Raw genomic sequence first — 15,472 nt, 5'->3', positions numbered from 1 at the left:
GACACGAAAGGCAGCACTAGATTGGCTTAATTAGTGTGAAGAAGAGTCCAAGGAGACGAAAGGTAACGTCTCTAAAAATAGAGTCGTGAGGGGTAGTGACACTGAGGGTGATCACGAAAGGTAGCACTAACATTGACTAATTAGTGGGAAGGTACTCTCAAGTGGGTTAGGGTTAAGGTTTTATCTGTCTTAATAGTTTTAATTTTATCTGTTTATACTTGTGTTTTATCTGTTTAACTGATTGTGTGTAAATCACTTTGAATTAACCTGTTGCTGAAATGTGCTATACAAATAAATCTGCCTTGCCTAGCCTTGCCTAAAATGTCAGCAAATTGTCCCAGATGTTGCCTCAAACATCAAAGATATTCAGTTTTGGGGCTCAATTTAATCTCAGTTCCCCTTAACCATTGTCTGATATTTGGGTCAAATAGACCCATTTCCAATTTTTACAAGAAGAAAAATGTTCCAAGTATACCTTTTTCTACTGGAAAAATCAATTGCTGTACCTTATTTTCTGTGATGAACATGTATTCCTGACTCAATACAGTAAATTATTCTGGATATGACCACTTATGTTTTTTTTCCATAGTGGATTTTTAACATGAATTATAACCTTATGACAAAAACGAAACCCACTTCCCTTTTTATTTGTGTTAGTAGAGACTGATTGGATTCCCTAAACATATGTTATCCTAATTGTTTGAAATTGAGATCAAGACAATATTTGTTAATAAATTATGAAGTAAAATTTTATTTCAGAATTGTTTTTGAAACCCCAAATAACTCACGAGTCAATTTGACCCGAGGGATACGAGAAGGTCGCAAAACTGAAGACAATTCAAGGGTTAAAGTATGGACTAGGAAAACAAGAGGTGACAGACAGAGACACACACACACACACACGCACTCACACACACGCACACACACACGCACACACACACACACACACACAGGCAGGCGAACAGACAGACAGTATTGAAGTTGTGTAACAGTCCTGCATATCTGTCAGCACCGTGCTGAGTTACATTATCTGTGGCTGACAAGTATTGGCTCAATTTCTTCCCCTATGGCTGGAAACAAAAGGATTGAAGGTCATCTGTGTGTGTGTGTGTGTGTGTGTCTGAGTTTCTTCCTGATACAAAATGAATGCCTTGCATACAAACTTTTGCAGGCTAAACACACTGTAAAACCTTTAGTCAGTCATGAATGACTTTCACATGAACACAGGACCTCTGGTCGAGCTGAGACAGACAGACAGACAGACAGACAGACTCAGTACTGAGTGCAGCATTGTGGTGTCTCACAGTATTGTGGTGTATTGTCAGCACCCAGTGATGACGTGTTAGAGTTTTATTGGTTGTGGTAGAAATGATTTCCTGTAGCGGTCTGTGCAACATGGGCCCAAATTTTATTTTACAGTCCCAAGCACCAATCACACAACTCATAATAATCAGACACACAGCTGCACACAGGGACTTACCTTCTGCTACACAGGGATCAGTGTACTCAATGTGTGTATGTCAGTGTGTTAAAGGACATGTGAGGTGGTTTGAATGCATGGTGTCAGTAAACAGGAAGTGCAGGCCTCTTACCGGACGGTGGTCTCGGTCTTGCTGTATCCTTCATACTGAGCAGCTTTCTGCAGAGCGTTCATGTCCAGCTCTGGACTCCCACACACCAACATTTCCACTTCCTCTGGCCGCAACAGCTGTAAAACAAGTTACAAGTTACAGTTAGAAAAACAGTTTTATGATTATCAAGAGATGTGGTTTGATTCAAAGGCTGTGGATTTGTGTTACTACATTGTCTGGGTCACATGACAGTGATACAAAACCAAAAGATGTATCCTGGAATTCATTCCAAACTTAAATTTGTTAAAAAAAAAATCATAAATAAATCAATTATTTTTAAATTTGACTGAAAGTGACAAATTTATTGGTAATGGCAATTATTTCTGGGACAATTAATTGTACAACATCATTTGGAATTATTGCAGCTCTATGTAGAATTTAACTCAAAATGACTTTCTGAGATATTAAAATGTAAAACAGCAGTGGCGGGTCTAGACCGTTTCAAGTGGAGGGGCCAGGCTGGGGCCACATGCGATTTTCGGGTATATATATATATATATATATATATATATATATATATATAGAATATATCAAGCATTAAGTGTCACATACCACCAACCATCCATAGGTTTGGTTCTACAATAGACTGACGAAACATACATAAAAATAAAGAACACTCATTCACTGTTGTTTGCCGTTGCATTATTTTATCACTGCAAATAAATAATATCCCCTCTTCTCTTTGGAGATGACGGTGGGGATAAAAATGTATGAACATATTTTCTATGTTGGGGGACCAAAGGACGGGTAGAACCTTAATATTACAAGGTTCTACCCATAATATAATCTACAGTCAGGGGTGGGGGAAAAAAATCAATACAGCGTAGTATCGCAATATTGTCATACTGTAACAATACTTTATCATTACACAGACAACGAAGTTGGAAAAAAGGTATTAATATATCGCAGAATATTGCAATATGTTTAAAATCGTGATATATCGTATTGTGGCATAAGTATCGTGATAATATCGTATCGGGAGGCGTGTATTTAGGAGGTGATTCCCACCTCCTAAATACAATCAGTGTTGTAATTATCTCACATAACAATGACAAAACGCAAAACATAACAAAAGCAAAATATAATATAATGTAACATATGTAAAGCAACGTAGAATAAAAATGTGTTTTGAGTATCAACAGGATTTGAACTTCAGAGATACAGCCATGACCATGCGTTTCTGAAAACAGCTGGACGGACATCCGCCTTTCTGCAGAACTTCCACTGAAACACGACAGCCATCGAACGCAACAATCGTTTCCGCTGCTTGATAGTGTCGTCATGCAAGAACACAACCAGTAAACTAGGGGAGGAAACAGGAAGTCCTGCCACGTCACAGCAGCTGATCATAGATAAAGAGTCAAACTGACAAACAGAAGTTCAAGTGGGGAGAGTCTGTTCCTTGTTTACAACCAGGCAAAAGTGAAAGTGCATTTTAGATTATGTGGGCCAACTTAATGTCTTACTCTCTGCACTCAGGAGGAATCTGACTCTGCACTACACACCCAAAGCTAATTGTGAAAGTACATGCCTATACAGCTTAAAACTGACACACACACACAAACACACACACACACACACACACACACACACACACACACACACACACACACATCCTGAGACGTCAGAGATTGTGGACGTGACTGAATGCAAACAGAAGAGGAAGACAAAAACATGAAGAATAAGCAGAAGTTGAACTTCAAATGCCCTTCAATGCAAATATACTGCAAATAGGTAGCTATACTCAAAGTGGGATATTTATACAGTATATACAGCAGAGCTTATTCGGCCCCCAAAAAACTAGCTTATTCTTGAGAAAAGTTTTGGATCTGGAAGTGTTATTGGGTAGAATAGAATAGGTTTCAATTATCATTTACCCGGAGTTGGCCCAAAAAGTTTTTTTGCCTTTAACTCCAACGTTACCTGACCAAAAGTTATGGAAAGAATTTTGCTACATTTAAGTACGGGCATTTGACAACCAAACTAATTTTTCCTAGCTAGTTACCACACAAATAAATCATAACTTGGCTAAATTAAATCAATTAAATTAAATTAAATGTATTAATCAGCAAATAACTGATGATCATTGCTCACCATGCCACTAGGCTATGACTATGAACCATAGTCCTATGTCTGCGTTTACCCTGACAACAAGGCAACGACAAAGGCAACAAAAAGCGACTAAAGGGCAACTTAAAGGCAACGACAAAGGCAACGAAAAGAAAAGAAAAGCGTCTAAAAGGCGATGAAAAGGTGACAAAAATGCTACAACAAAGGTGACGAAAAAGGGGGGAAAAAAGGCTACGAAAAGCAGCAAAAAGCGACTAAAAGGTGATGAAAAGGTGACAAAGAGGCTACAAAAATGAGACGAAAAGGAGACGACGTTTCTACCAATGTTATGTAACCCTGGTCGTGCAACAGGAAACTCCAATTGGACAGATAGTCTAGCTAGCTGTCTGGATTTACCCTGCAGAGATCTGAGGACCAGGTAACCATAGTCCTCAGAAATCAGCCGGACGCACATGCCCACTGTGGACTCACCATGAGTGCATCAGAGGCACACACACTGTGGAAGCCGTGGTAGAAGGCAGCAAACTGTTTATAAATGGATTTGTTCAGCAGGAAGTCAACGTACAGCTGGACGTACTCTGTGGAGAGAAAAGAAACAACATTGTAATTTTCAATCTCCCATTACTAACTTTTCCACATTCACCCTCCAGTCTTGGCCCTTTCATTCAACACACGGGGTGGGGGGGACGGACACTGGCACAGAGCTGGACCTGGATGGCAACACAAGCTGCTCAATGGAAAATGAGTCACTCTGTATTACAATCTTCTAAAATCCGTTATGGGCAGTACTTTGTGGCTATGTGGATGATCTGCTCTTTATTACATAGAGGATTTAATGTGGATTGCTCTACACGGAGGATTAAAAAAACACGATTGACTCTTCAGAAGAGGTCATCATTATCTTCACTCCAGCCCCTCAAACTGTGCGGGAAAGTCACCAGATCTTCATTTAATCTCACGAACGGCATATCAGACTTTTACAAAATTTAGAGAGTACCATCTAGGGCCACTCCTAAGGCCACCTCTACAGTGGGATACTGATTGGTCAAAGTGGGCGTGGCGTATGGGATCCACATTTGGATTCACCACTTACACTAATGTGAGCAACTTTAAATTTGCAGGGTAGATGTACATTGGGTCATGGACCTCACATATCAAGAGTCAGTGGACTCACCCTTTCTGTTCTGCTTGGTCACCGGGATTTTGTCTCCTCCAGGCTTCAGGTTGTGGGATTTGACCACGCCCATTTCCTCTTGAAAGACCTGAGACATTCACACACAAAAACACAGAGAATGTCACATAGGTGACTCCAAAACCCTTTCATTGTCTCAGGAAAATGCCATGTATGATTGTTAGTTACATCCTTAGCAGCGTGGTAACAATCAGGGAAGGAGCAGATTTCCCAAAATATGTCAACATCATTCACCGGGATTTTTTATTTTTAAATAAGTAATAAACAAAACAATGAATCCTTGTGTTTTTGCTTGTAATAAGTAAAACTCCGCCAGTGGTACAGGTAAAATTCACTTGGTAAGATCTCTTGAAATAAGATATGATCTTCAAACAATGCGATCCATCTTTTACAAATAACACAGGATCTTTAAATCCTTATTATATGTAAATAAAAAGCTAAAAGCTTGTTTGAGAGATATCACTAAAAAAAAATACATTTCCAACACTTTTAAATACTCTTAAAAACATGTCCTTATATCTCACTGAAATACAACTTGTAGGGCGACAGTAAGTGTTATTAGACATTGTGACTAGAAATTAGATGAATATAATTGCTATGACTTTGTTTATTGCAGTGTTAAATTCAGTATGTGGCAGGGGGGGATTTTAGCCCCCCCGCCATTTTAGAGAGAGAAAGGTCCAAATGATCTGACTTCAATGTCCACAGTAATTGTTAAAATAATGTTTAAATGTGTAATTTTTTTTACTGTTTAACTGTGTATTGTCTAATATGTAATGGTTGGAATGGGGAGGATTTGGGTGGTTTTGGTGTGATGGAGAGCTTTTGTCTTTTGTCTGTCAGTATGTGTGTCAATTGTTACGTATGTTTTTTTTTTTTTAGATCCTCTCAAGTTGTTTTGTTAACTGTCTTGTCTAATTGTGAATGTACTGTATTTTCTTCCCTTGAAGGACCCCCTCAAAAACAAGATGCTACATCTCAAAGGGTTTTTCCTAATAAAATAATTTCATCAAAAAATTACGTCAAAAGGATCCTACGCACCGCGAAAGCTTTGGTCCTAGAACCGCCCCTGGTATGTGGAATATAAATAAAGTTTGGGTTTATAGTTAGAATTCCGTAGAGGTTAAGGGTTGACGGGGTTAGAGGGAATTCATTTTGTCAGTGAAGGCTTTTGCAAGAACAGCAGTACAAACTTAGAGGGATATAAATATGCAATACGTGTAAATACATACAGTAAACGAGACACAAATGGATGAACAAACATGCAGGAGAAACGGGGATCCACAGTGAGTGGGAGAAATGCCAGAGAGATAGGCCGTGGGGGCTGCAGGTCAGTGGGTTTGTCAGTGGCACAGTGGTGTGACTGAGACCAACGTATAGCTCACGCTGGAGGTTCAAGTAACAGCCCTACTCAGCCTTTTACATCATGTTTCTTCTCACATATGTTCCGGCTTAATATAGAACTCCAGCTGCACCACAAAGTATGTCTTTATGTACAATATCTGGTAACTAGACTCAGCGGCAGGGAGACTTCATAAAACATGCCGATGTCTTGTTAAGTCCAATTTACAGCGATGTTTTAACCCTGGTGTTGTTTTTGAGATTGTTAACCAATTTAAGAGTAAAAAGTCCACTGACTGGAATGGTATTGACGTGTTTATGGTCCAAAGTATTATTGGCTGTGTTGTCAAACCTCTAACGCATGTATGTAATCAATCACTGAAAACTGGGGTCTTTCCAGATAAAATGAAAATGGCAAAGGTGATACCAATACACACGGCTGGTGAAAAACATAAACGTTCAAACTACAGACCTGTTTCAGTGCTCTCCCAATTCTCAAAAATACTAGAAAAAATTATTTTCTACAAGGATTGATAGCTTCATTGCTAAACTTAATATTCTTTGTGATCAGAAATATGGGTTCAGGGCTAATAGGACAACTTCATATGCAATTATTCAATTTGTAGAAGAAATAACGACAGCAATAATAACAGCATTAGAACAAAAAAAATATGCAGTGGGGATATTCTTGGATCTTAAGAAGGCATTTGATACAGTAGACCACAATTTATTGATCCCGAAATTACACAAATATGGAATAAAGGGGACTGCACTTTAATGGTTAAATAGCTACCTACAGAACAGAAGACAATGTGTTGAATTGCAAAACCATGAATCAAAGGTAAAGAAAATCACCTGTGGGGTCCCCCAGGGGTCAGTGTTGGGACCATTGTGGTATATAAATAATGTATGGGAGGTGTCAAAAACACTGACAACCATTTAAGTTGCTGATGATACCAATTTAATCTGTTCTGGCAAAAATCTGGAACAACTCTTGGATACAGCGAAAAATGAATTAAAAAAGATGAAGAGCTGACTAATAAACTAACACTGAACTTAAGTAAAACTAAATTTATAATTTTTGGTAATCGTAAAACATCTTATGATAAATGATACTGAGATGGAAAGAGTAAACAAACTTAAATTTCTGGGAATCATAATCAATGAATAATTATGTTGGAAGCCACATATACACTATATTAATGGCAATATCCAAATCTATTGCTATACTGTATAAAACCAATTATTTATTAAAACAACGCTCATTGTACACGTTGTATTGTTCCTTCATACTTCCACATTACTTACTGTTTGGAGGTATGGGGAAACACTTACAAAATGAACACTTTCTATAAAAGAGAGCCTTAAGAATTGTAAATAAAACAGCTTTTAGAGCACCAACTAATTATTTATTAAATAATATAAATTAAATAAATTTATTAAAATTAAAGCACTAACATTCAGAGATATTGTTGACTTTAAAACTGCACAAATGATGTACAAAATAAATAATCATCAGCTATCCAACAGTATCCAAGGGACGTTTCAAATTAGAGAGAGCAAACATCACTTAAGAGAAACGTTTGTATATAAAAAGAAACTTATAAGAACAAATGCTAAATATCACTGCATCACAACAAGAGGAGTTATGGAACAGCCGCAGAGAAGAGATTAAATCATCTACAACAATGAGCAATTTCAAGATATTATTTAAAATGGACATATTAAAAGTGATAGTATTATATAATGACTGTATGGTTTCTTGGCATCTATATACTATTATATCTATATACTAATATATCTATATACTGATACATCTACACTGATTTATCTGTATACTGATATATATCTGTATACTAATATATCTGTATACTGATATAGCTATATACTGATATATCTATATACTATTATACCTATATACTACCATTGACGGCGCAATGTCCATGAGTAGTAAAGTTCAGGTCCTGGTCTGAGGTCACCAGAGTTATGGCCTGACACCAACTGCAGGCCTAGTATCTGATATCCTGCTGTTATGTAACCCCGCAGCCTGTTGGCACCGCAGTGTGTGCATGTGTGTGAGTGTGTGTGTGTGTGCGCGCGCGCGCTTGTGATCCAGTGTTTTCAACCTTGAGGACGGGTTTGGATGTGAAACTTCAGGACTAACTTCAGACTCCCCCAATACCGTTTTAAGAGTGCTCTTTAATTGTGGACACCCTAAGGCACACCTGTGCAATAATCACGCTGACTAATCAGCATCTTAATATGCACAGTTAGTAGATATACACCAAATGGATGATAAGATGATAAGTTTTAAATCCACTGTGGTAGGGGGTCCAAAAAGTTAACTTCAGGTCCTGGTCTGAGGTCACTAGAGAGGCCAGACACCAACTGCAGGCCTAGTATCTGATATGCTGCTGTTATGTAACCACGCAGCCTGTTGGCACCGCAGTGTGTGCATGTGTGCGTGTGTGTGTGTGTGTTTCCATTCACTGACCCAGATTCAGGGTCTTAGCTGTTCAACCTTCAGGGCGATTTTGGATTAACTTTGAGTGAATGTTCTTGCTCTTTGGCTCAAAGCGGATGCACAACTCAGCTGAATTGGTGTAAATGTATGTCGATACCTGGAAGGTGAGGTAGAAGTCTTCCTCCACGTTTCCCTCGTAGCTCAGCAGCTCTCCCAAACCGTGAGCCAGCTCCTGCACACAGACACAAGAGTACAGGACCAAAATCAACAACATGCAGTGATGGGAGTCAGAGGTCACTGGTTTTAATGACTTCTCTTAGAAGGGGATTAATAGATCAATTCTGGTGCGTGTCCACAGGATGTTCAACGATTGTTCACTCGGGGGGCTGTCCACTCCCGGAGTTTCAAAACTCAACATGGTGGCTCGTTTGGAAACGTTCTCTTATTCTATTAAAATATTTCACCCAAATGTGTTTCTGATAACATCTGAAGGTCCAATGTGCAGGAAATTGAACGATTTTGATTGTGAAACTCGAGGACAAATTTTGAGTGAATGTTCTGCATCTTTGACTGAAAGCTGATGTACAACACAGCTGAACTGTTCTGTTGGTCACAAGAGTTTCTCCGTTGCTAAGTGACAGCTCTGAACCTAATCTTACTCAGAGATGGAGAGTAACAAAATATATGTACTTACGTTACTGTATTGAGTAGTTTTGTTGTTGTGTTTTTTTTATGTAACTAAGTAACTTGTACTTATTTACATTTTAAATGAACTACTTATTACTTTTACTTACTTTTACTTGAGTAATATTTCAAAGTCTTGATACTTTTACTTATATTTTAGTACTTTTTCCACCTCTGATCTTACTTTGCCCCTACTTAACTTTTCTTTTTTATGGGCACTTTAAAATATCCACATATAAAACTGTTAATACACAGATATTTCTACGTGAGCCCTGGCTCTGTGTAACGTAGTTTTTCCTGTGTAACACTAGCCAATCATAGACATTTGGCTTGTTGTAAAGTGGACAAGAGGAGGCGGCAGCAGCCAAGGAGGGGGGGGGGACACACACCAAGATCTGCTGTCAAGACGGACAGTTCCCAGCCGTCTCCAGCAGCCTTTAGGCTGAACCGGAAGTCACAGAAACACTCACATCCTGTTAAGTCTGATTTATTAAAATGTCATCAGACATGAAAATCAGCTTGTCCTCTCTGGTTGTTATTATTATTACAAAGTATGAGTAGTATGAGTATGAGTAGCGGTTAAAATGCTCGACATGTGATCTGTTGCTGATGTTAATTAACAACAGACTGTTATCAGACCAGATTTAGTCTCCTTGACTTCTGAATGTCACTATCAGCCACCCAACATGTGCTCTGTACAGAATAAGCCTTTATCAGACAAACAGCAGTTAAAATCCCTCCTATTCAAAACCAATACAAAAGCCTGTAAAATGTCATCATGTTGAGTCGAATCTGAACCAATCAGCTGTTAGAACAGCCAAGAGGCCAGTTTTTCCCTTGTGAGGTCATCGTTGCCCACGTGCGCACGACGTCAGATCAAGTCGGGATCAAGTCGGGATCAAGTCGGACACAAATCTAACCAGCATGCATTGGGCGGGATCGCAGACCTGACTCATCTCTAACGAGCCTATTATCAGATCTTTGTAAGAGCATGCTGCGTGCTTATTGGCTCTCAGTGGCTGATAAGAGTTACTCCTTAAGGGATTGAAATTGGGTATTGCATGACGAGGCATTTTTCTATATTCAATACTTTAAAGGCAATTTGGTTGGTGCCTTAAAGTAGGGAATTTTGTACCCAGACCTAATCACTCCAACTACAGATAGAAGACAATCATATGTTTTAAATATTATGTTTAAAAAAACCTCTAAAAATATTGCATAAAATTGTGAATGAAGGTACATTTGAAAACTACTGCACGTTAAATATATTTAAAGTGACGTAAAAGTTGGAGCAGTAGACAAAATGCATGAATGGGTTTTGACACAAAGTTACCAAAGTTATATTAAGTATATTATCTGCTGAAGACTCAACTTCAATCTGACAGCAGCACATGAAGTTAAATTTAAACTTTACAAAGACCATGCTTTGAGGGATTGGGGGGAGGGGTCGGGACTTGAATTTAACACACCGAGATCAAAAGTGTAACTCTGGCACCCTCTAGTGACAGTACACAGACTTACAAGTTTAATTCACAGAATTACAAGTATAATTCAATTTTCTGTGTACCATCAAATAACAACAGGAGTTATCTCATTAATTGACATTAATTTTTTGAATGTCAATTTGTTTATTAATCCCCAGGGGGGAAATTGTAATTTACACTCTGTGTACACACTTTGTTAGTAATCACACACAGTCCTGAAATACACACACACGCTCAGGACCTTTTCATGCACTAATGAAGAGATGTCAGAGTGGGGGGGCTGCCAGCTGAACCAGCGCCCTGAACGGTTGGGGGCAACGTGCCTTGCTCAAGATGATTTAAATATTCTTTTTTTTTTTTCTTCAATACTGTAAGAAAGTTAAAACAAATACAAGTTTTGGAGAGCCACCACCCTGAGAAGGACATAGAAATATGTATATATGTTTTAATCCCCCTGAACAGTAATTTTTACATGTTTTTGGGGTGTCTTTGATATTTTGTGAAGGGGGACGACTCTACGGTGGAGGGTGGGGGCATCTCCCCTGCATCCCCCCCGAAATCTACACCTAGGCTATATGGTTTAATGTAACACAAAGTCTTATGTCTTTAACACAACTCGGCTTGAACATGTATTTTTATGTAGAGCTGTACGTACAAAGCAACAAGCAGTGGTTTTTTTTGGGTTGTTTCCTTTGTCAAATGTTGGGGTGTTAACCTAATAAAAGATGCATCAAAAAGCCAAACGCTGCCGATTAGTTTCAAAGTTACACCTGAACCTCAGTCTTTAGTCCCTTTAAGTTCCGAGAGATTTTCACCTGCAGCCCGGGCGATTCAAACCAGTGACACGTACCGGCATGATCTGCTGCAGGTCGTCCAGGGTGGCGGTTGTCATGCCGACAAGGGCATTTTGGTCGCATGGTGCAGTAGGTGGAGTGAGGAGCTTCCTTTGAGAGTGGACAAACATTCAGGGAAACATCAACCAAGTTACCAGTAACTGTACCTTCCTGCTGGTGGGGGTGGAGCAGCACATCGGAAACACACACACACAGCTATATATATATATATATATATATATATATATATATATATATATATATATATATATATATATAAAACATGGGACAAACTAAAATAACACACACGCATATGTAGCTAATAAAAAATGTAACAAACTAAAATATTACCACGTGCACACGTACACACACAAAACACAAACACAAACAAACGGAAGCAAGCTTTTTCATGTAAAGACGTAGGTTTTGTTTCAACATGGGGGAACACACACACACACACACACACACACACACACGTACCTGTAACAGTAGAGGGGGAAGTGGATGTCCAGAGCGATGCTGTTGTACACGGCTAAGCCCATCAGCTGATAACACAGCAGGTTAAGGCGGAAGTTACACAGTCTGGTGAACTAACCTACATTTCATCTGATCCATAATGTAATGTAGACAGTAGCGTCCAGACCTTCCGCCACAGAGCTGCACAGGAGGGTCAGGCTAGTCCACACAGCATTCTGGGACTGGAGAAAACGTGCATACGCCTCAGGATGTTGTGTCTCTGAAAAATAGTCTCAAGTCTCAAGGAACTTGTTTTGGTGGAACATGCGTACGTTAACAGAAAACTCAGACTGGACAGATAGTATAGCTATCTGTTTGGATTTACCCTGCAGGGACTTGAGGAGCAGTTAAATGAACACAGCAGCTTATTGGGACTTCAGTTTGTTCACCGTATCCCCCAGAGTTAGATCATTAAGTCTATTCATGCCCTTCTCATCTCCGTGCATGTCGTAACTCTGTCTGACGCACCCACCGCTAGCCTAGCTCACCACAGATGCTGGAGGTAATATATAATTTATACTGTTTATTGGGAAATTGCATTTAAACATGTATTTCACAATATTTTTGTTGGAATCACTATGCACAGGCCTGGAATACAAACATGCTCAGGCCCTAATAATTCACTAATGGAGAAATGTCAGAGTGGGGGGGGGGGGCAGTGTTGGACTAGCACCCAGAGCGGTTGGGGGTACGGTGCCTTGCTTAACTGCATAGGAGGTGAACTGGCATCTCTCCAGCTACCAATCCACACTCCGTACTTTGGTCCTTAAGGGGACTTGAACCTGCGACCCTTCTGTTCCCAACCCAACTTCTGACTGATCCCTCTGGACTGAGCAACTGCCCCCACCCTAACCGGCTCCAACTAGCCTACTGCTCCCAATAACACAAAAATAATAATAATAATAATGATAATAATAATAATAATAATAATAATAATAATAGTAACAATAATAATAAGTGACTAAATAATGCCAGGGTGACCACAAGTAAAAAGTAAATAAAGAGGCGCTAAAAAAGAAATATCCTCAGTAAAATCTCATGGTGGTAATTTCATCTTGGCTGAAAGTAGTAGAGTAATCAAGAACAACAGGAAAGTATTCAGGGGAATTTCACAGTTCACGTTGTTTATGCCGTTCATTTTTTGTTTAGTTTCCTAACTTTGATAAATGCAACATCTCTCTATAAGTCATTAAGCAATCTGATTTCACTATTGACCAAAACAATAATGATTATGATTCTTTCCACCTAATCGAGCAGCCCAATACAAATTAATAATAATACTATTAATAATAATAGAATCCAAGCTGTCAGAGCAGAAACTGTAGTCTTTATAAGATGGAGCTGAAAATCCAAAATGTGTGTGTGTGTGTCTCCCTCTATCTCGCTCTATCTCTCTCTCACACACACACATTTTCTTTCCAGCGTCCTTGTTTCTCACCGCTGCCTCTTCATCTCCACAGTGATGCAACGCTAGCATGACAACTCTGCCGAAACGAGGGACATTGATAAATTAGCTCTTACCACGAGCACACACGTGGAACACCCAGGAGCACGCACACAGACATACACGCACACACACACACACACACACACACTCGCACAAAGACACACTCGCACAAAGACACAGATGAACATTTAAAACAGATAACAACCCGACAGAAAACAGCTGGATTTTACTGCTGTTCAGTCTGAAACTCGCAGTGTAAAATCTGACCTAATGGTCCGTGTGTGTGTGTGTGTGAACTGAAAAAAGACCAGCCAGTGTTTTTTTTCTTTTATGACAGAAAAGAGTTTAATGTTGGCTATAAATGACTTCATTGTGTAACTTTAATGTGTGTGTGTGTGTGTTTGTGTTTAGTTCATGTACAGAACTGAATGTCCCATCTACACACACACGCACGCACACACAAAAAGTATTCACAGCTGCCACATGTGGTGACCAGATGTAGAATAATTGTGTGTGGAGGTTGAATGTGTGTGTGTGTGTGTGTGTATGTGTGTGTGTGTGTGTGTGTGTGTGTGTGAACTACTGATTGCAGGTAGGCACACACACAAAGGCACCGACATGAAAATAAACATTATCTGTACTATTAACGCAACCATTAAGGTCATTATGAAGTCAAAGAAACACACACACACACATATATACACATACACACACACACACACACATCAAACTGAGTGTACGGAACAGAAAAGCATTTAGAGGCCCTTGATCATATATCTTCATTTTAATGGGACAGACATTTAAATCTCTCTCTCTCTCTCTCTCTCTCTCTCTCTCTCTCTCTCTCTCTCTCTCTCTCTCTCTCTCTCTCTCTCTCTCTCTCTCTATTCATGCCCACTCTGTTTCCCATTATCTCTCCGTCCGTTTTTCTACCCACTTCCTTCTGTTTGCTACACTGTTTCTTAAACTCTGTGTCGCACCACTGATGCAACTTCCTGACGAGCCACAAACAACACACAGATCCTGCCTCAAAATTCTAGATTCTGCAAATATTAACATCACAAAAGCTTATGAAATGAAGAAGGATCAACCTCAGGGCTCCTTTTAGGCACATTTAGAAGTAAATTAGGACGAGGCAGTTGACTCGGCCCGCGGGCCTTGAGATTGACATGTGTAGTAGATAGAAAACTAAAGTAATTTGGGTAATTATAAACAAATGAATCAATGGAGAAGCCAAATGCAATGAAGAGATGGAAGACGGATGAATGTCTTGGAGGAAGGAAGGTAGGGTTGACCAGACGTCCAAGCAGTTGTCCCAAATTACCGAATTCTGCCCTAATTGTCCCAAAAATTTGAGCAAAGTCTCAAAAGCGCTCTCTTGAGTAGTTCTAGTGTGATAGAACATTAAAAACTGCTCAACAACAACAACAACAGTACCTAGGCCCTACGAAGGCGGCTAGGTGTGAATTTCGAATACACGCTTTGCTGTTTTTTATTCATTTGTTGTTGAAATGGAGGCCCAGGCTGGTGTCCCGGGACCAGATGATCACGTAGATTAAAAGAAAAATGTCTCCCCAGGTACACGGAGCACCGGGGAGGGAAACACCCGGGAGTAGTGCAGCTTTATGGGATGTAAACAAAGTCTTTTGCTATATATGAAGGAAGGAGTTTGGTATTTCACATGTTTATGTTTCTGTTATTGGTCTAGACTCTCTTGTCATCTCAGCCTCCAGTGTGTGTGTGTGTCTCCCTCTATCTCGCTCTATCTCTCTCTCACACACACACATTTTCTTTCCAGCGTCCTTGTTTC

General features: G+C 39.5%; 1 protein-coding gene across 1 annotated transcript in view; it reads right to left on the bottom strand.

The window, feature by feature from the left end:
* Positions 1-15,472, bottom strand: part of hectd2 (HECT domain containing 2) — a 50,601-nt gene that overhangs the window by 2,247 nt on the left and 32,882 nt on the right. Inside the window, exons 14-19 of the mRNA XM_034898466.1 lie at positions 12,180-12,244; positions 11,717-11,810; positions 8,856-8,930; positions 4,876-4,963; positions 4,173-4,279; positions 1,593-1,708 (exon numbers count right to left, since the gene is read on the bottom strand). Of these exons, the coding sequence (XP_034754357.1) occupies positions 1,593-1,708; positions 4,173-4,279; positions 4,876-4,963; positions 8,856-8,930; positions 11,717-11,810; positions 12,180-12,244 (545 nt within the window). The remainder of the gene's footprint in view (positions 1-1,592; positions 1,709-4,172; positions 4,280-4,875; positions 4,964-8,855; positions 8,931-11,716; positions 11,811-12,179; positions 12,245-15,472) is intronic.

Source organism: Etheostoma cragini, chromosome 17, assembly GCF_013103735.1.
Source record: "Etheostoma cragini isolate CJK2018 chromosome 17, CSU_Ecrag_1.0, whole genome shotgun sequence".
Taxonomy (NCBI): domain Eukaryota; kingdom Metazoa; phylum Chordata; class Actinopteri; order Perciformes; family Percidae; genus Etheostoma; species Etheostoma cragini.
Note: the sequence above shows the minus strand (reverse complement) of the source record. Positions and strands in the feature narration are given on the sequence as shown.